Genomic DNA, 25,679 nt, shown 5'->3' on the forward strand with positions numbered 1-25,679 from the left:
GCATACGACCGGTCATGCCTCCGAACCAGGTTGCAAAATCCAGCAAATCGCTAGGAAAACTACTGGATAAATCTATTTGAGTGATAAGGAAATTTGTAATGATAGAGGCCCGCTAACTGAAGATGACGAATACATACTAAATCCACGAGCGACTAACATGGATTGATTCTGAGTAGAAGCAATTATGTATCATTCTCTCCCTCAGAAACGAAAATTACGTCAATAGAAAGACTACTTATTTGTATCTGATTGCGAGAGCCGTGTTTCATGTTGTTTAAAATGTTATTACTAAGGTTCCCTAATTATAATATCCAGCGCTGTAGAGCAGGAGTATAGATGATAATCTAAATCAACCCTAAAATCCGCTGCAGCTTGTCGGGCAGTTCTGCGTATAATATTGATCCCGCTTTGAGTGGCGTGGTGTCATTTCAGACGCTGATTATAAAAACCCAGTATATTCCCCTATTTTGAAATCGAGACCGTCAAATTTTAACGCGAGATGGCTAACGATTTTAAATCTTTATGAACCCTTTTATCGAAGTAAGCTCGGATGCTCGTTAGTATATTGAATAACAATTAACTTTATGAAATATTCGAGAAGATAGTACCTATTCAGATCTTACAGTTCTCTGCGAGTCATCCGTCTTCAAAGTGTATAGCTGCATTGTCTGTCCACAGTCGAGTTTCTTTGAGAAAGCAATAAGCGGGAATTTTCAGGTACAAGAAAGCAGTTCGCATCGGGGATTTGTCTTATAAGGTACAGGAAGCCATCTCAAGAGAGATTACTCTTGAAGATGACCCACTCATCCTTACAAAGATATTTGATTACCTTTATTGCGCCACCTATGACGATTGTTATGAACTATAGTTTATTACTGAACCAGCTCAAGACACCCCTGAGCAAACTGAATCAGCAAAGCCAAGCGAGACACCAACTATAGATAATAAGGGTAGTTAAGCTATACTTGCTAGCCTCACTATTGAAGGAAGCAGGGCACGCATTAATACAGAGATATACGCCCTTGCTGATAAGTATCAGATTGAGGGATTAATAAAGTTGTCTAAACAGAAATTGCAATCCCACCTTGAGTCAAACTGGGAATACCTGGAATTCATCGATACAGTTTGATATATCTACGGACCAAACAACCCTCCCCACTCGGAATTACGCGACATTTTGTTAAGATCTGTCATTCAGCATTTGTCCGCTCTTCAACACCAGCAACTGTTTCATGATATCTTGAGAACATTTGCCACGTTTTCATATGATTTCTCGGCTTTAATGATAGAAAAGGTGCTTCAGCTAGAACAGAAACTATAGTAGGCTTACTCGTCCCTGTCTAAAATAGTCGCGAAACCTGAACGAGCTTCTTGTCAGCGATAAATAAATTACCTAATAAATCGTGTGGAAGCCGACAGTTTATCTACAATTAAATTCACATCTGAAGAGAATATCGAAAAATCGTGGTTCCTATTGCAGTGACTGCAATAGGTCGTTCGTAGATAAGAAGGGTCTTCGGCAACATGATACTAACTATCATTATTGGTGCACGGACTGCAAGAAAAACTTCTTATCAATTAATAAAGCTCGATCACACCGTGCTGGTTATCACGGAGGCTATTAAATAGATAATCATCTACTAGGTCTCAAGGCACAATTAAAGGAGTGCAAACTTATTGTTTTGGTCTTTAGTACAGCTAGTCTTCATATAGTTACAGATTATTGTTGTGAGCATTTGAATTTTTACATCTTTGCTGAGTTCATCGAGCATGTTGTATCATATAAGAGTTATGGTATACTTGATTTCAAAACCAGCGCCGGGGAGCCGGGGCCGAGAACTGTCCTCATGGCTCGTGAAGTTAGTGCCAAGAAATGCTAGGGCTCCGGTATGCTTGGCTCTGATAATACTGTCTTGTAATGTATGCAGAGATCTTATTATCTGGAAATGTTGTATAACATGTTTTCCTATAATAAGTACCATGTGGCCCTAGGGTCTCCTTAGCTGCAAATCTGTTAATCATGTTCGTGTCCCCAAATTTTATACGAGCAAGGTTCGAGTTTCTGGAGTACGATGACATTGCGAAAGGTGCCAGTACATTACGTAGCTCGGAGCTTTTTATTCCTAACTACATCCATACTAGCCAATCTTGGCATGATCTAGTGGCGTAACTGTATCACTGCGTAGAAGCTAAATGAGGGGGTGAGAACATCGAGCCATGTACATACATCCCACCTTCTGGCTGCAGCGTCAGGACACTCAATTCCCTCTTCTGCTTAACTCTGTCATGAAATGTTCCATATTAGAAGCTTTTCGTACTTCCTCTTCCCTGAGGAATAACCTATCAGGCTCATATGGCCCTTTTTTCATCCACGCTGACCATTTTTCAATCACGGCGACAGTCTTAGTGCATGATACCTCAAACTATTCTACATGTGTTTTGAGGCAACAATAGCAATAGATAATTACTTGGCGATGGTTTAACTCTGCGTGGCATAATTTTTCCACACGGTGAACATGTGGAACAAGTACAGCATTCTGAGCAAATATGGGAAATAGCCTTTTCGGTTTCCGATTACAGTCAAAACACCACTCCTCGTGATGCTTTTTGATAGTGCGTGCAGTGTACCCAATCTTGAGGAGTCCTTTGTTTCCCTCATCTTCGTAAATATAGAGGTAGCCAGCCTTTCGTTCTTTGTCGTCCAGACATTTCATCATCTGTTTTCGTACCGCTTCGTATGAAGCCTTGTAATTATCCATACCTTCCACTCGACGGACAAAGTCGAAAAGGGTCGTATTATATTAGTCTGACTGGGGTGTTGGCGGATGCTTGCTAGAACTGAGGCAAGCTGCGGATGGCTCCAAAAACTGATCCGAAGGTTTCGAGGGTAATGCATCCTTCTGTTCGGTGGAAGTATTACGAGCTACTAGAGTAATCTTAGATAATTCCTTTTTTCCAGAGTCCCCTACAGCTTTACTTGCCTCCTATTTTCCTATAATTAAGCTTGCTCTTTCAGAGATATCCTGAATCCTCTCCTTCCACAAAGTCTACTCCTTCGATAAGCTTTGGTTCTTGTGGAAAAAACAATACATATAGGTTACAACAAGCCCAAAAAAATAGTCCAAATTCTGCTCGTTCATATAGATCTCGGCCATGGATAATTCAGAAATTGTTTGGGTGCGATTCAAGACTTTTCTCCCTCCAATGTTTTTCCTACACTGCTTGTTCCCCTTTATAACACCTACGCACTGATTGGTAAGTCAGCCAAAACAGAGTTTAATCTTTCTTTCAATCAACGCGGGATATGTGGCCTGGTCAAGTAAAAAAGGGAAGACAGCCATCCATATATCCAACCGTATTTGTTGTGCGTAACCTCGTTGGTGCTGGTGGCAATGTACGAGGTTGACCAGCTTTTCAATCTCGGTTTGTAATCGGAGAGGTGACTTTTGAAGTGCAATTATCGTCTCTAAATGATCATTGACTTGATTTTTGAGGTTCTCGGCTATAGGGTGTTCGCATGGGCTCTCCTTTTGTGTAAGGCCCCCACATAGCCAACGGTTCAAACCAAAGCGATCCTTTAAGGTTGATATTTCTAACTGGACTGGTTCGATTCCTTTATTTGTCTCCGGACTTCTCAGATGGGTGAGGGGTTTCGGAGGAGTTGTTGGCAGGATGGTGCCAGTAGAAGAGTAAGACTCTTCGCTAGATTTCTTACAAATGGCAACGTCGCCTTCGTTTTTACGTGGCGTGTTCGGGGGGCTCGGATAAGCAACATTTTCTCTTGCACCTTGACTATCGGGGATAAGAGTCGTCCGAGATGCTGTGTTATGTAGCGTCTTGGTGTTTGAATTCATGGCTGATGATCAAAAGAGATGTACCGTAGTAAATTGCATTTGGGCACTGCCCTTGTACCAATGACCTTTTTGCTGTTGTCTTGGATCCGTGAGTAAAGTCGCGATGCAGATTCCTACGTTGATAGGTGCCTTGAACGCAACTCTAATAAAAGGAGGATGAAGATGCAGAAACAAAGATCCACGGAATCTCCGTGTTCCGTTCTTGAAGGCTTAGATGCGGGGTAAGGGAAGTCGCAGGCAGGTGGTGCAGTGACCTGTTGGACTCGTACATCTACATAAGCCTTTGTAAGCGTGTATTAGTATTAATTATTTAGCTAGTCGGTGCATAAGGGTCACGTGTAAACCTGGCATAATCCTTGGTTTCTCGAGTGGAGTGAGATGTGAAGACCCTGCTCTGTCATAAATATCATTGAAGCCTCCAGTTTCATCGTCTCTCATGGCAACCATTGTGAGCTTTTGCTATGAGCTTATTGCCATGGTAGCTGAAAGCATCAGTGAAAACCAAGATCTTCTTAATTTCCGGCAAAGCTGTACCTATATTAAGCATTGCTCGCAGCCTTGCTATCTGCGTCGTTGTTTTTCATGTCGGCGACATATGTTCAGCTGGTAAAGCCTTGAAGCGCTCTCCGACATTCTTTCAGACGATTACTTCGGGCCATTACTGCACACACTGGTGCTTGGAACGGACCATTTGACTACAGATCTGCCTCTCGAAGATCCTGTACCATTCGAAATGTCGACACAACTAAATACCGCACATACTTAGCTGATCAAAATAATCTTTTAAGCTCCGGCCTTGCTGTTGCATATCTCTCAAGTATATTTTCAAAGGCCAAGAATTGCAAGACTCTCATTATCGACGATGATCATCGAGCGTGGGGCGCGAATTTCCTCAAGCGAGAGACAGGCGTTTACCCTACGACGACTCTCGATTCGCTGGAAAGTCAAGATTTCATCGCGAGTGCCTTTCAGACGATTCTCATAGCACTCACTGCTAGTGGCCTCCGGATCGAAACTTTTCAAGTCTATGCTGGATGCGTGACAGTACCAATCAACCCGGAAATCCTGTCTCCTTGCCCTGTTCTTTGGTTGTCGCCACTCCCTTTCGCTACCAGTCTCACTAATTTGGCGCTTGCCGTGGATTCTGGAGATAACTATGCTCTTGACTCAGAGACCTGGCCGAGTACTCTAACTCAGTTCATTCATTGCTTTCCACGTCTGGAGAAATTGGAGCTCACATTTGAATCTTGAGTGGAGTTGAGATTATTCTATAAAATTAGTTAAGCACTCTCTCTACCATGTCTTCAGACCCTAACTCTATCTGTAATTGACTGTACAGAAGATGATTTAAGCTGGATATTTCAGAAGCACCGAAAATCGCTGCAGGATATCAATCTGGATACAGTCAACATCATTTAGAAAGGCGGCACTTGGAACTCCCTGCTTGCCACTATCAGAAGTTAGATGCAGCTTCGACGCTTATCTATTGAGAATTGTTTTCAGGACGAGGAGGATATCATTGTTCACGGAAATGAGATGATTCCCTCATCTACCAGCCTTCAGTGTCGTCGGTATTTTCGCCCTTAGAGTTCGCTCCGAAACGCTGGGTTCCATATATTTGATCCGGCAGCTAAGCCGAATTCAGGGAAGAAGGCAATCAAACCTTGATTATGTCAACCGGTAATGTGCTCATTTTATGATCTATAGAGTATTTTGGGAGCTCGTTTAGGACTATGCTTAGCGAGGGCTCAAATATAATAATTTATGGCAGAGAAGCCTATTCTTCGGCCGATTTTTCGACTTACTATTCGCCTTTTCACTCTGTTATTATATCAAGATTCAATGGTTCATGAACGATCTCAGTAAACAAGGGAAGAGTAGTGAAGTTCATGACTGTCCAGCATAGAAGAAATGGTAACGGCCCATTCTATATCAAGTGAACTTTGGTCAACCTGGGGTCGTAATCAGCATGCTCCTCAAGACAGAGACGGTGAATAATTATTCCGGCGTCGAGGCGCGCCCGACGATCTCTCGTTATTCTCTCCCAACTACAAACGATGGTACAGCGACATGATGGTTACAAGCAGGCAGCCTAGTTATAATGGCGCTCCCACTTTGCATTCGCCGGCATCTTTCATTCTTAGAAGGAGTTATTGTTCTTTCCTCGCAGTCTTGAACCTGGAGGAACAAGATCTTGCTATCCACATTTTCGACGCAATTATGTTACAGTTTGAGCCTTCCCAGCTAACTGACTGCGGCTATTATCCAGTGACTCTGATTAGACTCATGAGAGTCAGGGAAAAAAATAAAAAAAAAAAAAACCAATTTTTGAGCTTCTTTTTCTCTTTTATTCAGGAAGACTTGCTTGACGAATACAATGAGCAAATTGGCCCTGGCCAGGATTTATCACACCTTGCTCCGTTCCCTCACTTGCCATCTGAGCAGAAAGACACCTTAAGGGAAAGTTTGTTGAATTTACGAAGTACTTGGTGGACAATTTCCTCTTACCCTGTAACTTCCAGTCTTTTCGTGGGTCCAACACGCTTACCATCCTTAGTAAAAGTGTTGGCAGGTAAAACTCCTCAACCTATTGCAGCTCTTTCCCGGTCAACAACCGCTGATGTTGCCATTGGAACTCTTCAACGAATCTCGAACTTATATAAATCCTGCTTTATTCGTGACTGGTACTGATGTGTTATTACTGGGAAGTTCGATGTCCAAGAAGCGTAAACTTGATATAAGAGGGATAGACGCGATGTGAAGAATGACAATGGCAAGCTATTACTTCCTAAATGTGATACTATGGCCTACTTGGAAGTTGCGCATAATCCTCTACTTACTTAACTTATTCACGGGCGACGGAGGTGATAGGAAACTTATAAGAAACATATCATCGCCAATCATCTGTCTATAGCTGACCTCATCAAGACAGAGTCGAAGCAGATTGCCGACAGAGTCTTAACGATATTTAACCCTGGCGCCATCTACTTGATTGATGGCGTTGATATTAATCGACTGATAAACGCGCTCACCTTAACGGTTGATCTTCATAGGTTATTTGGTAACTTTGAAATTCCCTTTGAACCTGTTAGTACCCAGCCGCATACCTACAAAGTCGACTACGTAGAGTCGGGTCGCATGGGCCGCGTTGAAAAGCTTCCTGTCACCGTTGGCCTTTTTCTCACGCCTGATCGTAGTAGACCCGCCTTCTCCTTAACTTCTCGCAATACATAGCGCTATCGGTCGTATCCTTCATCTCAGCACTGCTGGTGGGTATATTAATGATTATATTCGGGACTTAGAGGAGATGAAGGGTGGTAAAGTGATACATGACAGATCTACATATCTTAATTATGTTTGGTTCAGGCTCAGGGAGACGTCTGTTTACTAGAATTATGTTCAAAGCTCCCCAGGCAGAATTATGGTATTGACTCATTGTGATGTAATATTTATAGTTCTCCGCAACTTCAGACCACACATCTAGACCACTTGCTTTTAATAAATCAGCCGAGTGTCTCAAGAGGCTTAAAGGGGTTTCCTTTGCACTATGAGCTTTTCAAATCTTAAAAATATGATGGAAAGCTTTATGGATGACGAAAAATATGCCGACATGACAATATCCTGTCAAGGACATGACTTTAAATGTCACCGCGCTATTATCTGCTCACAATCACCATTCTTTGAAGCTGCTTTGACCGATGGGTTCAAGGTAAGTATAGTCGTGAATCTTTCTACTGAGTCATGATCACATTTAACAAACGCGATCAGGAGACGTCGTTATCACGAGTCGACTTACCATGCGATGATGTTGATACTATTGCCTGCGTCTTGTTGTTCTGTTATTTACAAGACTACAGTCAACCGGATGATTCTGCGAACCTAGCTTTGGAGGAAATATTCCGCAACTATCTTACAGTATATTTAGCCGCAGACAAATTTAGTATGATTCCTCTTCAGGAACTTGCTAGTTCCCAGATCGTCGATTGGGTAAAATTGAATTGGAGCTTGAGGTGTTTCCTGGACACTGTCCAGGATATATAGTGTGATACTCCGTCTTACGAGAATAAACTCCATGATGTGATGGCAGAAATTGTTTCATCTAATATTCAGCATTTCCTATCTCAAGGAAATGGAAAGAAGGTTTTTTCTGAAAATCCCAAATTCTCAATTGCGGTCATTGAAAAACTGTCTCTGGATAACAAGAGATTGAAAGAAGAGAACAAGAATCTGGTTGGACAAAGTAAAACTGATATATAGGGCAGTCATGTTTTGATAGTGCACTGTACTTCGGGCACATTTTACTGTCATTCACCCTTACTCAATTTATATATGTTAATTCCCACTCCCTGCCCTCGCCAGCCTTGTTCATTATCTTGGCCCATAACGCAATTTCTCCCGCAAATCTGCGGGCAACGCCTAGTTCAACACCACCCTCAATGAAAAATGCTGGTTTTATCTCACGATGAATTTGGTTGATATCAAGACAGTTTTTAAGTGCGATGTCTCGCGTCTTTCTAATATTGTCCCTAAATAGATCGGTCTTCACCCGTGGTAAAGCTTTTGCTTTTGGGTGACGCGGCGCTCGTTACGGCCGCAGCAACTGTCCTTCGGAGATGGTTCCATATTTCTGTCTAGATATATCCAACTGACAATTACTTCCCTACGTTCGTAGACCGGTGAAATAAAGATACTTCGGATCATACATTTACTGATTTATAATGAATGTGCCTTTCGGGCATTGGCCGAAGATCTTGTGAGAGAGTATGTACGTTACATCAGAATCGCGGACAACGCCGGGGGCGAAAAGAATATCGTGGGTGGCTAATCAGCTCGGATGGTGACCTGTCAGAGATACTGGTACTCTCTGATTCGCCACTCAATATACTATGTCGGCTGTTGTATGCTGAACGACGGCGTCCTAAATCCTCATGAGGTAGAGTAATCCGGTCCCTGGTACTCTTTATTTGGCTGTAGTAAATGCTTTGTAGAGTATCTTTTTTCCTCTCCGGAAACCGAGTGGCGATCTCATTCCACGTATAACTATTGTCCCTCAGTGTAATTAGCTTTCGCTTCTTAGTAGGTGACAGTGGTCTGTGCCTTGCAGAGGACCATATTTGGTTTGATCTTTTTCGAATTTCCGCAGAATGGATTGGCACCGCCGAATCACGCGTTTGTCTATTGGCTGAAGGCGACTCAACATTTCCCTGAGAAAGTGTCAAGATCTGAAACAGCTGGCCATCGACTATCCGGAGAGTTGAATAGCTAATGGCGATTGGAAGACGTTCAGCTTTGCGGATATTGATAGATAGTGTTGTCCCGCTCAAACACCACGGATAATGAGGATTAAAAAAAGGGATTGGACTAGTGTTTTCCGGGTGGAGACCGTCATATTGAGGGGTGAGTCTTGCTGACCCATTGTCTTTGTCGATTTTCTTTGGATTATGTATTTCCACATGCGAAAATACGAGTTGTTTGTTCCGCGTCCGGTGGGAGTGCAGAGTAGGTTCTGTTGAATTGGGGTCATCGGTTGATTGCGTATGATTTGGTATGGTGATACGCTCAATTTGGTCCGTCTCTAGGTCTGTGTCGAACTCTGTTCCGGCCCTTTGGGGAAATTGGTGTATTGTAGAATCTTCAGGGACTTCATCGGAGGTAATCTCATCATTGTGATATATGTTTCGTCCTGGATGCGCATAACCAGGAGATTCGGAACGATCATGTCGATCTAGCCTTGTGGTACAAGTAATGTTCGTTTCTTTCTTCGATGATATAGATGACTGAATTTCGACCATAGTATCCTGGCAGGCTGTAGAGCGTAGGTCGATAAACTGATACTCTTCGGGGGTCTCGTCCAATAGACCGCCTTCGGCATCATTCACAAGAGAAAGACCCGCGCAAGGAAACCCGGGCGAAGGCGGGCTGTTGGCTAGCATTGAGTTCCTGTTTTCAGACCATATTCTCCCGTTCTCTGACTCTGATTCGGTTGGTGCTGAGCCATCCACTAACGAGTTTTGTATAAACTTGACGTGCTCCAAATCTCCTAAAGACTCTTTACATACAATTCCGTCGGTTAGCATGTATATAGGTAAAAATGAAGGAAAGTGAAGGTAAAGCGAAAGTTCCCTTTTAGACTTACGTTCAAACGGATAATCCAGCTGCATGGAATCATCCCTTTTTTGCTGCGCCTTATCTGGTCTCAAACAATACTGTGTATCAAGGGCTCTGTCCGTGGAGAGACTCAAGTCTATAGTATTGCTATTGGTGCTTTGTTGACTGTCACGTGTCGAAGTAAGATCACGAGAATGTGTTCTGGACAGCGGTTGTAGAGAGGCAGGTGGAGACCTTGAGCCGTTGACCGAATTCTGTCGAGGCTCTAGTTCTTCGTTGAAGCCGTGGACGGAAGTCGGATCCTCATTGTTACCGATGTTTCCTTGTGGGAAGATACTTTGCTCGATGGTAGGAACGGACCCTTCCGTTGGTAGCGGTATGGCATGTTTAACAGACAAGACTGAACTGAGATGATGATGATCGATCCCGTCAGACGAGAGATGGCTAACTTCGCGCAAATCATATTCCGAGGAATCCGAGCTACAAGCATACTCTGTGTCCGGTGAAACGGGATGGCTCGCAAGGGAGTCGAGTCCATTCGATTGCATACCGCACAAGTTAGGGGTGGATACCCATGTGTATTGGGCGTCTGCGCGGTATTAGCAGTCCACTCCGGAGCATCATTTTTTTCTTCGAATGAGGTGCAAACCATACCGGAAGGGCGTTTGTATGCCATACTGTCGCAAGTAGAGTCACCACTACTTGCAGAGGAAGAGATATTATCGGAAGCCGCTATCCTGTTACTGTATAAACATTCCTCGTCTCTCTCTGCTTTGCCCGGCTCGGACGTAGAATCCCACGTTAAGTGCTGGCTGAATCGCTCCTTCCTAGAGAAACGAGATGGGTTGGAATCGGGTTTGTAAAAAAGAAAGGCGCTCATGCTGTCTGGTCTTGTAGATTTGACAGAAGGAAACAGGTATAGTAGAGAATATAATGGAATTGTTGTGATCAAGAGAATTGGAATGGGAGCTCGTATCTTTAAGTATGCTTCTCATAGACGGAAGGCCAACTAACCGCACCCCTATCCAAGTTCCTACGGACTAACACCAATTAAGCTGCGCGAGGGCAACTCACCAACTGCAGTATCGAAGGAAGCCAAGTGCTAGATTGCGTGATCATACGGATCCCGCTTAATCTCGTTGCGCAGCCAACTAGGTCAAGCCATATCTTTACCTCTACATCCAAATATGGTCAAACCTCAAAGGACGCCCAGGTGTAAGCCGGCTGAAGGCGCCTTCCGGCCGATACCACAACCAGGTGAGGCAATTCCATGCGGGTCCTAACTCGAATACGCAAGGGCATATTTCGCGGTCAACTGTCAGCCGACGCACAAGCAGCCACCGCATCATGGTTAAGCCATTAGACCGAGCATGGCCGAATTAGGATATCGACAAAAGAAGTTATGGGGCTTGGAAGGGGGTCAGGCCAAAACCTTGACTGTATTGTTTCGCTTGGGGCGGCAATGCAACCAAAATCGGATGCCGGATAGTGAACTCTCGTCCGGTCAGCCTACCTAGGAGCGCCGCAAGCGGAGGTCGCTGAAATCATCTAAATAGGGGAACTTCGGGCTAGATGCCAGCCTACTCTGCTCCGGAACCATGCCAAAGAAAGCGAAAGTGGGCTGGTTCCACTGGCCGACATAGCCTCCAGATAGATCCGATAGGTATACCGAGGCGAGTGAGCAGATTGCGAGTTAACCTTGTGACCAAGTGGAAGTCCACTTAACAAACTTTTGGAAGATTCCCTGTCCAAACGGGGAAAGCACGGAAATTAGCATGGCCGCAGTCTCATTCCAGCCATCCAATAGCATGATCGGCCCCCCGACGGAGCCCGCCTAGAGAGCACACCTGCAGGAATTACAGAGGATCGATGTTTCGCTGTCTCGTCAGCAGGTGAGGAATCTGGCCTTCGACGACTTCGCCAAAGAAATGAAACCTAATCACCTGTGAGCAGGCTGAAGCCGATTGAATGCGGACCTCGGAGAAGGGGCCAAGCGAATGTAACCATGATTAAATCGCGCATACTGACTTGGTTCCCAGTCCAAAGCCTGGCCAACATTCAAGCGGGTCTCAATTTTCCAGCAAGAGCTGTAAGGCATAACTTCAAAAATAGTCTGGCTGCGGGGTGGGATGACTTCCGGCCACCCGAACAAAACTGCTGTCCCGACAGTTATGATGCTCAGTCTATGTAATATCAGAGAAGAGCAGTACCGGAAGCCATGTTGAAGCTGTGTTCTCAGCGACAGAGGGACGGCCGGGACTGGGCGTAGGAAGACAATGACCACCGGTGTAGAACGCGCGAGATTCGTATAGGAATCCGTCCAGCGGCCAGCCCGGCGCCAGCCTGGACTAAGGCCTCAGCATGCAGGCGGGCGATGAGGGTAGGGGGCTGTGTGATCGCAAGGTGGGTTAGCTGAGGGGAAGAGAAAACAACGCCGCTGAGGAGACGGCTGAGGTCGGACTCTCAGCGAGCGGGCGACGGATAGTTGTAAAACAGGACGATACGGATACACGAGGCCACGGACAACGGGCTTTATAGCGGCACGGGGCCGGGCGGTGAGGGGCGGCACTTCCGGGTTGGGCGAGGCCGTTTCCGGATGCGGCGGCCCCTAAAGGCAAATTACTATTAGTATTATAATATATTTATCCACTTAACTAAAATTTATGTTTTATATAATATTCTAGTACGTACTTATTTAATATATATTACATTCTTTTTATCCCTGAAGGACTAGAATATATAACTAATCTTTATTATAGTCTATATAGTTTATACGTACTAAAACTATCTAATATACACTGTTACCGTAGATTAGATTAATACTATCTTATAACTTATTTCTAGCACTAAAGATTTTATACTATTAAATAAATTTAAAGATTTTATAAATATTTTCTTATCTAAGGAAGTAGAGAAACTTTCTTTTTATTATAATTATAACTATATTATTACTTTAGAAAAGAGAAGGACTCTCTTATTTAATCTTTTATATAGTATATCTCGGGATAAATTATAAACTCTCTATAAATAGTTATTTAAGAATTTAAAAAAAAGTTTTATTTATCTAAGCTTATTATCTGTTATCTTACCAATCTTATTTATTAAAAAGTCTAGAGGAGGACTCAGATTCTGTATAAATTATTATATTTTAAATATAATCTTTATTAAAAACTACTATCTATTCCTACTTATAAAAAAAACTCTAAATAATCTAAAAAGAATGTGCTACTTCACTAAAATTAATATTATTAATATTTTTAATAATATCTAAATTGTTAAAGAATAGGAATAGCTAATAATATTCTATATCTATTTTAATTTATATAAATTATTAGTAATGCTATTTAGGCTAATAAAAGCTCTAACCATCTTTTAATATTATATTAATAATATACTTTAAGACTATCTAGATATCTTTTATATAGTATATTTGGATGATATCTTAATTTATAGCTATATTTAAATAAAGTATATAGAGTATGTCTGGTTAGTTCTTATAAAATTATATAAAATTAGATTCTTTATTAAAATATTAAAATATAAGTTTATTATTCCTGAGATTAAGTTCTTAGACCTAATTATAGGCTGTAATAGATTCCATATAGATCTAGAAAAAATTAAGACTATTACTGAATAGTTTATTTCAGCTTATGTAATAGATATGTAAGTTTTTTTAAAATTTAATAATTTTTACTACTACTTTATTTATAATTTCTTGAAATTTACTATTTTTCTTATATAATTTATAAAAAAAGATATCTCCTTTATCTAGACTCTTATATATTAGGATGCTTTAAATTATTTAAAGAAAGTTTTTATAGAAGCTCCAGTACTTTAACTATTTATTTAAATCTGAGAAATAATACTAAAAATTAATATCTTAGATTATGTTTCCACCAGAGTTTTGTTCTAATATAATAAAGATAAATTATTATATTTTATAGTCTTCTTCTCTAAAAAATATTTTCTAATTAAATGTAATTATAAAATCTATAATAAAGAATTACTTATAATTATTTGTTGCTTTGAAAAATAGTACTTTAAACTTAAAAAAATTTTATCTCTAATTTAGATTATTATTGATTATTATAATCTAGAATATTTTATATTAACTAAACTTTTAAATTACTATCAAGCTTAATAATTAGAATTTTTATTTTATTTTAACTTTAAGATTATATACTGATCTAGGTACTATAGAACTAAGCCTAATAGTTTAATTAGAAAGTTAAAAAATTTTTTAAAAGAGAAGAATAAATAATTACTACACTAGAGTTAGACTATATTAAAATAAAAGAATTTAGATTCTGCTTACTTACTTATCTAGATTAAGAAGGACTCTAAACTTGGAACAGCTAAGAAAGATCCTAGATTTAGTAAATATAGAATATTTTTAGATTTTAAATAACTATCTATATAAAAAGAATTTAAAAAAGATTTTTTAAAAACACCCTAGCCCTGATAATCTAATCTTAAAATAGTATTATTTTTAAAAATAAATAAGATTTATTATTATTACTAGAAATCTAAAATATTTTACAAGACGCGTATGAGAAAGATAAATAAGTATAAGATATACTAAAAATACTAGTAATTAGTAAAGACTACTATCTAGATATCTCTCTAGTCTTTTATAAGAGAAGGAAAGATTTACTATTTTATAAAAATTATTTTTAGATCTCTGACTATAATAATTTAAAAATTAAATTAATCTGATTAGTGTATGATAAATTATCCTTAGGATATCTTAGAAAATCTTATATATATAAATTCCTAGCTTGAGAATATTATTAGCCTAATCTCTACCACTATATAGAATAATGGATGAAGAATTATTATATTTATTACTATATTATTCTATTTTAAAAAGTTAAATAAAATATTCTGAAATCTCTATTAGTCCCTAAGCATGCTTAGTAAGATATATTTATAAATTTTATTATATATCTACCTAAGAGCCAAGGGCATAATATTATATTAATAATTATTAATAGATTTACTAAAATAAAATATTTGATACTCTGTAATTCTATTACTAACGTTACTAAAGTAGCTATAATATATATATAGTATATATAGAAGCTATATAATCTTCTCTATTTTATAGTTTTTAACTAAGGTTTCTAATTTATAGTTAAATTTTAAAAGTACCTGACCCAATGCCTGGATATTATTAATTAATTATCAATTACTTATTATTCTAAGACTGATAATTAGATAGAATGGGTGAATGCTATATTAAAATAATATCTCTATATTTATATAAATTATTTATAAAATAATTAGAGTACTTAGCTTCCCTTGGCTAAGTTTACTTTAAATACTATATATTCTAATATTATTAAAACTATACTATTCTTTACTAACTACAGTTTTTATCTATAAATAAGATTTAAACTTATACTTATCTCTAATTAATTTACTACTAAAGATATAGAGTAATTTATTGTAAAAATATATACTATTATAGAATTTATAAGAATTAAGATGGCTGTAGCCCAAGCTAAATATATAAAATAAATTAATAAGAGATATTATTCCAGCCAGAGATTCTGAAAAAATTAGAAAGTTTAGTTAGATATTTGATTTATTAAAATCCTACGACTTAGCAAGAAACTTGACTAGAATATTTTAGGCTTATATTTGATTAAAGAAGTTATTAGTTTCTATACATACCGTTTAAAACTTCTGCTAAGTATGAAGATTTATCTAGTATTTAATATAAGCTTATTTATTCCTATTAATAATGATTTATTATCTAGATAATATTAGTCCCTTTCCCTTCATATCAAGATCAACGGACTTGAGGAATGGGAGGTTGAAGATATATTAGATTTTTTTTAGGATTGTTGGGAACGAGGCTATTTTTAACTAGTATATTTTATTAAGTAAATAGGATATATTAATCCTACTACTAAATCTACGGAATATCTAAAGAATATCTATTAGATTATTAAGAACTTCCATCGCTGCTATTTATATAAATCCTGACCTTTGTCTCATAGAAGCTTAGCTTAAAAAAAAAGGGAGTACTGTTATGGTATAACCTTCTAAACTAGAAAGAGAGGAATATTATTAAGATTTATTATTCTAGTACGTGATTCTAGATACGGTTAAAAGCCATCTACCTTTTGAACCCTGTTTGTAGCTTCGAGCTACGTCTTGTCTATTACTCTATATATAGCTTGACTAGTAGCCAGCTCAGTATCCAGTTAGAATCCTAGTTATTGTTATTATCCGAGTCCTGCCTGCCCGCCAGAACCTACTATCCTACCACCCCTGCCTGCCCGCACCTTGACACTATGTACTAATTTATGATTTTAATTTATTTATTAATTTAAGAATAGTATACTATTAAAAGCTTAAGCTTTACCTATAGTATATAATACAACTTATTCTAGAACTTTGATACGAACTGTCCTTCTTAGTTTAATATAATTATATTTAAAAATCCTGACCAAAAGTACACGCGCTCTAAAAAAAACTAAGTTATATCTTATATAGATATAGTCTTTGTATATAATATTAAAGTAATTTACTTACTTAACTAGTCTATTATAATAAATATAGTATTAAAATTATGATAATTCTTTAGGAATATCTGAAAGTTTATTAATAAATATTATCCCAGATAGTCTAGGATTAGTAAAGATTATAGAAATTTTAGAGAAAAATTCCATCTTATATTCTTCCATTTATAGATTAAATAGTTATCTAGATAATAATATATGTTTTAATTCTAAATATTTTAATAATATTAATTTCATAAGATCTAGTATCTTTATTCAACCTGGATAAGTGAATAATAGTTAACAATAGATTTTATTTAATAATTAGATATATAAATCCCTATTATACAAGACTATTAATAAATCATTAAAAAGTAGAAATTTATTTTTTAGGATATATCCTTCTTTACCACAATAGGTTCTTTCCTAGTAAAGCTTTAGGGAGGGGTAGTTTTAATTAACTATTAAAAATTAATCTATAATCTATAAATATTTCTATACAGGGGTAAGGACTATTAATAATTTAGAAATTAATAAATAAAAATATATTTTATTCTCCAAGTACTCTAGAAGTAATAGGATTTACTTGTGGTATTATGTTAAGACTTATTTATTATTATTTTTATAGATTAATATATCTACTAAAATATTATACTTCCCAAGATAGAATTAGATTAAGAAGTAGTATTAAGAAAGAAACTCGGCCTACTATATTTAACGGGTGTTTAATCTCTTAGTGGTCATGAAATACTCTAAGGCTTAGTGGTTAATTAGGATACTAAAATAGTCTATATACTGGAGTCCTTCTAACTCCAGTCACTATTTTTTTAAAGCGCGAATAATTATTAGTAGTTTTTTATTATAAATATTATAGTTATATTCTACAGAAAACATAGTTTTAGAATAATAAGCCACTAAGTATTAGGCCCTATTTACTAGTTATAAGAGTACTCCTATAATAACTCCGTTAGTAGTGTCTGTCTTATGTGACGGCGGCTCTGTTTAGAAGCACGTGACTATGTTTGTTTTGTTTGTTTTACTGTCGTTTGCTGTTGTTTTCTTCAAGTAAGTACTTATAATATTTCTTATTTTCCTTTTTTCCTCCTTATGCTTAAAATTCTAGAGTAGTTAGTATTAATATGACCTCATTTTACTATATTAAACAGCTATCTTATAACTTTAAGTATTATTCTTTATTCCTTTTCTACTATTATATATAGCTAGTTCTTGTTAAGCTGTTAGCAATCTCTACCTCATATTCTTAATAATGTTTAACGGCTAAAAGACCTACCCAACTGAATAAATAAATGAAATAGCTAGAGAAAGTAGCTAGACTTCTAGTCTTAAGAATAACTAATAACTTTCCGCGATACTGCCTGATAAATTAGACTGAGAAGATAGGTTTAATTAAGCTAAATTTAATAATTGATATAAAAGAGATCTGAAACAAATTTTTAAAATCTTTTTAAAAATTTTTAATACTTTGGAGACTGAAAGAGACAATCTTCTTAATAAGTAAGACTAATAAAATTAGAAGATAACTATTTTTATTTAAGAATAGAATAATATTACTAAAGAATAGGATGACACTGCTAGAAAATAAGATATCTTTATAATATAAGTTATCTATTAGGTCTTAATTAATTTCTAAAATATAATTATTTCTAAATCTAAGAGAATAATAAAGATCCCTGATCTATCTCTATTTAGTGATAGAAAGAATATTTTTTTTAAAGACTGGATACTAGCTATGTGTTAAAAACTAGAAACTAATATAGATTAATTTACTACTTTAGTAGTATATAAAGCTTATATTACTAGCCGTTGTGAGGGTGATATAAGAAAATATTTAATATTTAAATTTTATCTAAATATAATTAATCCTTATAATAATGCTGAGGATATATTAGAATATCTAGAAACTATTTTTATTAACTTTTATAAGATTTATAATGTTTACTGCCAGTACCAGGACTTATATATAAAGATTAAAAAAAAGTTTTATATTTTTATTTTTATTTTCTATTATCTCGCAGTGGAAGCTAGAATTAGTGAAGACTTTTAAAAAAAAGATTTATATAATAAACTACTTTCTAAGCTAAAGAAATCTATTATATATAGCTTTAATAACAAGTGTTATTCCTTTGATGATTATGTGGAGGAGTGTATAAACTCTATTAATTTAATTAAAGATTTAATAAAGAATTATATTAGAAGTAATACTATTACTATTAATAATTATAGTAAATTTTATAATCTTTATACTTCCTCTAGCATCCTAAACTCTGAGAATATTGTTTTTAAGGCTTTAACTCGTGCTTTGAGTATGGAGCTAGAGACTAAGAAAATTTTAATAAAAGATAAAAAATATTTTTACTATAAAGAGTCCGGCTATAGGAGTAGAGAATATCTTAAAAAGAAAATTATATAAGTAAAGACTCTAGAAGCTCCCACAAAGAAACTTAAATTAATAAAAAATAATATTTAGGAAAAATCTCTATTCTAGATAAATTAGAAGCTTAAATAAGTATAATAAATTTATAAGATTTACTAAAAAATAATAGTGATAGTTTTATAATTACTATTTTATTTTTTAAAAATAGTATTACTATTCTTATTTATACGCTTGCTGATTCTGGAGTTAATATCTATTTAATAATAAATATTTAGTTTATTATTAAATTAATCTAATATTTTAAAAATTTAATATTATTTTTAAAAAAGGTAATTCTAGTCATAGGTTTTAATAGAAAATAGACTACTAATTTAATATATATAATCTAATTAAATCTTATAATTAATGGCTACTAATTTCTGAATATTCTCTTTCTTATATTAGATTTAGGAAGGTATGATGCTATTCTTAAAAAAATATAATTTACTAAATATAATATCTTATTAGATTATTAAAATTGCTGATTAATCTAATTAAGCTAATTAATATTAAAAAATAAAATAAAAACTAGATTTTTTATAAATATTCTCCAGACCATTCTGGAGTAATCTTTAGTAAATTATAAATATTAATAAGATATAACCTAGAGAGATTATAAGATATAGTTAGAAAATGAATAATTAAAGTTTTTATAACTATTATTAATTCTTTTCTATATTAATTAAAGTAGCCTATACAAAGCCCTAGTAAAGATAAAATATAATCTAGTTAGAGAGAATTACTAGTATTATCTCTTCTTTAGAATCCCGAAGCCCAAATTAAAGTCTATTCTAATTAAATTTTTCTATAAAGAGATAGCTCTTATTAAAATAGCTAGTTTCTAATAATATTTAAAGAATTTAAAGATAAAGATTTTTATTATCTTATTTAACACTATTAAGAAGGCTTTTATAGAGAAACTAGAGATTCTACATATAAATAAGAAAGATAAGATTAAGAGAATTTTTTTTAAGTAATACTATAATTTAATAAATATTTTTTTAAAAAAGAAATCTGATATGCTACCTCTATTTTAATATTATAATTATAAGATTTAACTAGAGAGTAAGAACTCTCTAAACACTACTTTTTTCTATAAAATAATAATAGAAGAATTACAGGCTTTCTATAATTATATTATAGAGAATTTAAATAAAAGATTTATTATACTAAGCTCCGTACTTTTTATATTTTCTATTCTAATAGTTTGAAAGCCAGGAGGAGGCCTCTACTTTTATATAAATTATTAAAAATTAAATATTTTAATTAAGAAGAACCTGTACTTCTTATCTCTTATTAATAAAATAATAAACTGCCTATATAATATAAAAATCTTTATAAAACTTAATATATATTAAAGCTTCTATTGGATTAGAATAAATCCTATTTTAAAAAATCTTATAATCTTTAAAATGTGATATAACCTATTCAAGTATTAAATTCTTTTATTTAAATTTATTAATAGACCTGCTATCTTCCAACAGCTTATTAATAAAGTTTTGATGGAGTACTTAGATAAGTTTATAATAATTTATATTAATGATATATTAATTTATAGTAATAATATAATTAAATATAAATTATATATATATTTAGTACTTAAAAAGTTACAAGCTACAGACTTATAAATTATTATTTATAAATATAAGTTCTATATTATAAAGATTAAGTTCCTAGGATTTATTATTGCTATTGATAGTATTTAGATAAATTTAATAAAAATTACTATTATTATTAAATAAATAATTTTAATAATTATATAGGAAATTTAATTATTTTTAAACTTTTATAACTTTTATTAAAGATTTATTAAAACTTATAGTAGAATAGCACAGCCTCTAATATAACTAATCTAAAAAAATATTACTTTTAACTAAGATTATATTTATATTAAAACTTTCAAGATATTTAAAGAGATATTAATCTTAGTCTCTATTCTAGCTTACTATAATTCTATACTCTCTACTTATATTAAGATGGATATTACTAATAGAGTTATTATAGAGATATTCTTATAGTTAGTAGACAGGGCTTAATATCCAGTAATTTATTATTTTAAAATTATATCTTTTACAGAATATAACTATAATATTTATAATAAAGAGCTACTAACAATCATTCATGTTTTAAAGAAATAGTGATTAGAGTTAAAAGAACTCTAATATATAAATTATTTTAATATCCTGATTAATTATTAAACCTTAGAGTATTTTATAACTACTAAGAGACTAAATATTTATTAGGTATAGTAAGCCGAGTTCCTCTTCTAATATTATTTTTTAATCTAATTTTATCCTGGGAAACATAATACCTTAGTAAATATATTAATTTATAAAAATAGTAGTAAGTAAGTTTTAATATAGTACCATGAGTAAATCCTATTACTTCTAGAGTATTTAGAGGATGGAATATATCCTTTCTTAACTATTTTTATTCTTATATAAGAATATCTATAGGTTATAGATTGATTTCTAGTAGCTAATTAGAATTACTTCTTCTTAAAGCCTTGCTAGAAACGAGCCTGCTATAATAAAAAAAATATATCTTAAAAAATAGATTTATATTCTTTAATAATCTACTAGTAGTCTTAGATAATGGGGATCTATATACTTAATTATTAGATAAGATCTATTATTAACTATTATTTATATACTTAGGTTAAATAAAGATGCTAGGTCTTATGAAATATTAATATTATTAAGATACTTGGAATTAAGATATATATTATTATTTAAATAATTATTTAATTTGTAAGTAAAAAAATATAAAATAGGATTTTTCTCTAGAATTTTTATAATTTTTACTAATTTTAAACTACCTAGGATAGTATCTATTAATAGATTTTTAAATATTTCTAAAGAACTGCTATAGTTTTAATATTATATTTATTATAGTAGACTGCCTGAGTAAGTAAGTTACTTTAATATTATATATAAAGACTATATTTATATAAGATATGGTCTAGTTTTTCTTAAAGCACGTATATCTTTGGTCAGAGTCTCTAGATATAATTATATCAGATTAAGAAGGACAATTTGTGTTAGAATTCTAGAATAAGTTATATTATATATTATAAGTAAAGTTTAAGCTTTTAATAGTATATTATTTTTAAATGGATGGATAAATTAAAATTATTAATTAATATATAGTATAAAAACTTATTTTTTTTATAAACTATTATTAAGATAATTAGTTAGAACTCTTACTATTAATTGATTTTATTTTTATAGTTCTATTCTAGAAATCTACAGGACTATCATCTTTTATGATTAAATAAGAATATAAGTTTTATATTTTTTTAACTAGATACTTTTCTAAACTTCTATTATAGATACTATTAACTAATAGTAAGTCTGAGCCCTGGCCTGCTGTATAGAATAGATATAAAAATTAATAAAGAAGAATATATAAACTATCTAATAAATTTAGACTTATATAGCTAACTGATAGTATTAACTTGTGAATTTTAACGTTAGAAATAAGATTTATATAAATACTAAAAACTAGTACTGGGATTAACTATTTTAGAAGTTATTAAAAAACTAGTATAGCCCAGTAATTATTATTGAAAAGATTAATTATATATTCTAAGTTTAATTATCTAATAGTATAAAAGTTTATTTTATCTTCTATCTTAATAAACTCTATTTTTATGGTACTTTAGAACTACTGCCTAGATAAATCTTAGACTAGGCTTCTTTAATTAAAGTTAATAATTATATTAAATGGGAGGTAGAATAGATCTTAGAGAGCTATCTGTAGATAGGAGTATTATAATACTATATTAAATAGATAGGCTTTAATAAGAATGATTGTACATGGTACTCTACTAATAATTTTAAAAATATACTATTCTATCTATGTAACTTTTATATCTGCTATCTAAACTATTCTAGATTATTTATATAATTCTCCATATAAATTACTGTAGTAGAGAATGATAAGTTTACTATAAATTATAAAAATAATAATATTTCTTTGACTGAGGGCAGTCAGGCCTAAACAGAGAGATAATATAATAATAGCTCTATTTAAAAGTACATGACTATATTTATTTTATTTATTTTACTATTATTTGCTGTTATTTTCTTCAAGTAAGCATCTATAATACTTCTTATTTTCCTTTTTTCTTCCTTATACTTAAAGTTCTAGAGTAGTTAGCACCAATATGACCTCATTTTGCTGTGTTGAACGGCCGTCTCATCTTAACATAAATAGAAAGTATAGGATTATAATAAATTAAAATAAGGATTAAGATTAATATCTCCTTAAGTATTTTAAAAGCTTTAGTATAGATATGATTCTAGTTAAAAATAATATTTTTTCAGGTTAGTTATATTAAAGACTATATTATTTTACTATAGACTCTAATAAATTTTTAATAGAAGTTATAAAAGCTTAAAAATAATTAAATTCCTTGTATAGTTATTGGGATCACCTATTTAATAATAATAATAATTTTTATTAGGTTTACCTGGATACTATTAGTAGTAATAATAAATCTTAAGAACTTAGTCTTTATAATATAGAACTTATACTTATAAATAATAGCCTGTAAGCCTGTAGCTCGTAATTTCTTAAATATTAAATATACGTGTAGTTTATATTCAGCTATATTATTACTATAAATTAATATATTATTAATATAAGCTATTATAATCTTATTTAAGTACTCTATTAAGATTTTATTAATAAGCTATTGGAAGGTAGCGGGTCCATTAATAAATTTAAATAAAAGAATTTAATACTTGAATAAATTATGTCGCGTTTTAAAGATTATAAGATTTTTTAAAATAGGGTCTATTTTGATCCAGTAGAAGCTTTAATATATATTAAATTTTATAAAGATTTTTATATTACGCAGGCGGTTTATTATCTCATTAATAAAAAATAAGGAATATGGGTTTTTCTTAATTAAAATATTTAGTTTTTAATAGTTTATATAGAAGTAGAGGCCTCCTTTAAACTTTCAGACTATTAGAATAGGAAATATAAAGAGTATAGAGTTTAGTATAATAAATCTTTTATCTAGATTTTCTATAATATAATTATAGAAGGCCTATAATTTTTTTATTATTATTTTATAGAAAGAAGTAATATCCAGAGGATTCTCATTCTTTAATTAAATTTTATAGTTATAATATTAAGATGGAGGTAACATATTAGATTTTTTTTTTAAAAAGATATCTATTAAATTATAGTATTACTTAGAAAGAATTTTTTTAATTTTATTCTTTTTACTTGTACGTGGAACCTCCAGTTTCTCTATAAAAATTTTTTTAATAATATTAAGTGAGGTAATAAAAATCTTTATCTTTAAATTTTTTAGATATTGTTGGAAGTTGGCTACTCTAATAAAAGTTATCTCTCTATAGAAAAATCTAATTAGGGTGGGCTTCGGTTCAGGCTTTAAAATTTTAAAAGAAAAATAATATTAATAATTTTTTTTAATTAGATTATATTTTATTTTTATTAGAGCCTCGCATAGGCTACTTTAATTAATATAGAAGAAAATTAATAGTAATTATAAAAATTTTAATTATTTATTTTTTAATTATATCTTATAATCTCTCTAGACTATATTTTATTAATATTTATAATCTACTAGAGACTGCTCCAGGATGATCTAAGAAATATTTATAAAAAATTTAGTTTTTATTTTATTTTTTAGTATTAACTAGCTTAGCTAGATTAATCAGTAATTTTAATAATTTAGTAAAATATTATATTTAATAAATTATATTTTTTTAAGGATAGTATCATGCCTTCTTAGGTCTAATATAAGAAAGAAAGTATTTAGAAATTAATAGCTATTAATTATAAGATTAAATTAGATTATATATATTAAATTAGTAGTCTATTTTCTATTAAAACCTATAATAAGGATTGCCTTCTTTAAAGGCAGTATTAGAATTTTAAAGTATTAGATTAATTTAATAATAAACTAAGTATTTATTATTAAGTAGATATTAGCTCTGGAATCAGCAAGTATATAAGTAAAGATAATAATACTATCTTTAAAAAATAGAATAGTAATTATAAAACTATTATTATTATTTTTTAGTAAATTTTATAAATTTATTATGCTTACTTAAGTTTCCAGCTCGTTTAGAATAAAGACTTTTCTTAAATATTATTTTTTATTAATTTAGATTTTTCTATAGAAATTTTTAGAGCCTTGACCTATATAATCTTTTTTTTAAAATATTCTTTATTTCTATAGTCAGATTTCTTGTAATAGAAATATTTCCTATTTCTTATTAATATTTTTTTAATCTTTAGTTCCATATTAGAAACTCAGGTCGGGGGTTTTAAGAAAATGTTTATAATATTTAAAATAATAGTAAAAGAATAAAATATATAAGATTTTATATAGTCTCTAACTACTATAAAATTACTTTTAGTATATTTTTTAATTTATTCTTCAATTATATCTATAGAGTTAATATATTGCTTTATAAATTTCTTAAAATCTTTATTATTATAATTATATGCAGTAAGATCTTGAAGTTTAATAAAAAATTTACTATAGAGATTATTCTTTTAAATATTCTTATTAACTCCAGCTTCGATAGCAAGATAGTAAAAGATTAAGATGAAAGTATAAAACTTATCTCTAGTCTTCATCTATAAGTCCTAATATTGGTAACGGGTGTTATAAATCTTATTAGAATTAATAAAGATAATCTTCAAATATTCAAGTATATTATCTGAATTAAAAAAGGGATTAGTAACATCAGAATAAAGATATAAAGTAAAATATTTTTTAATAAT

The 25,679-nt window shown here is 32.5% G+C and overlaps 7 protein-coding genes across 7 annotated transcripts; 6 read left to right on the top strand and 1 right to left on the bottom strand.

Moving 5' to 3' along the window:
* Positions 1-522: 522 nt before the first annotated feature.
* On the top strand, positions 523-1,321 carry BO80DRAFT_451869 (BTB/POZ domain-containing protein; the record flags this gene model as incomplete). The annotated part of the gene is made up of 6 exons (XM_025721907.1): positions 523-556; positions 599-717; positions 764-854; positions 885-950; positions 987-1,123; positions 1,199-1,321. 6 exons carry the CDS (start codon positions 523-525, stop codon positions 1,319-1,321), a joined length of 570 nt encoding a protein of 189 aa, XP_025579229.1.
* A 3,268-nt stretch (positions 1,322-4,589) lies between these two features.
* BO80DRAFT_346632 (uncharacterized protein) lies at positions 4,590-5,105 on the top strand (the record flags this gene model as incomplete). The annotated part of the gene is made up of 1 exon (XM_025715378.1): positions 4,590-5,105. A coding segment is annotated over one exon (516 nt), but the record flags the coding sequence as incomplete, so codon positions are not given.
* Positions 5,106-5,955: 850 nt separating this feature from the next.
* On the top strand, positions 5,956-7,245 carry BO80DRAFT_451870 (uncharacterized protein; the record flags this gene model as incomplete). The annotated part of the gene is made up of 7 exons (XM_025721908.1): positions 5,956-6,009; positions 6,039-6,146; positions 6,210-6,318; positions 6,412-6,538; positions 6,599-6,671; positions 6,738-7,050; positions 7,157-7,245. 7 exons carry the CDS (start codon positions 5,956-5,958, stop codon positions 7,243-7,245), a joined length of 873 nt encoding a protein of 290 aa, XP_025579231.1.
* A 2,184-nt stretch (positions 7,246-9,429) lies between these two features.
* Positions 9,430-10,638, bottom strand: BO80DRAFT_441142 (uncharacterized protein; the record flags this gene model as incomplete). The annotated part of the gene is made up of 4 exons (XM_025721176.1): positions 9,430-9,579; positions 9,644-9,894; positions 9,991-10,551; positions 10,617-10,638. The coding sequence occupies 4 exons, from the start codon at positions 10,636-10,638 to the stop codon at positions 9,430-9,432; spliced, it is 984 nt and encodes a 327-aa protein (XP_025579232.1).
* Positions 10,639-12,993: 2,355 nt separating this feature from the next.
* On the top strand, positions 12,994-13,155 carry BO80DRAFT_319394 (uncharacterized protein; the record flags this gene model as incomplete). Its single annotated transcript, XM_025715110.1, has 1 exon — positions 12,994-13,155. A coding segment is annotated over one exon (162 nt), but the record flags the coding sequence as incomplete, so codon positions are not given.
* A 1,727-nt stretch (positions 13,156-14,882) lies between these two features.
* Positions 14,883-15,032, top strand: BO80DRAFT_346503 (uncharacterized protein; the record flags this gene model as incomplete). The annotated part of the gene is made up of 1 exon (XM_025715369.1): positions 14,883-15,032. A coding segment is annotated over one exon (150 nt), but the record flags the coding sequence as incomplete, so codon positions are not given.
* Positions 15,033-19,963: 4,931 nt separating this feature from the next.
* On the top strand, positions 19,964-20,116 carry BO80DRAFT_346409 (uncharacterized protein; the record flags this gene model as incomplete). The annotated part of the gene is made up of 1 exon (XM_025715365.1): positions 19,964-20,116. A coding segment is annotated over one exon (153 nt), but the record flags the coding sequence as incomplete, so codon positions are not given.
* Positions 20,117-25,679: the final 5,563 nt, after the last annotated feature.

Source organism: Aspergillus ibericus, assembly GCF_003184845.1.
Source record: "Aspergillus ibericus CBS 121593 unplaced genomic scaffold BO80scaffold_4, whole genome shotgun sequence".
Classification (NCBI taxonomy): Eukaryota; Fungi; Ascomycota; class Eurotiomycetes; order Eurotiales; family Aspergillaceae; genus Aspergillus; species Aspergillus ibericus.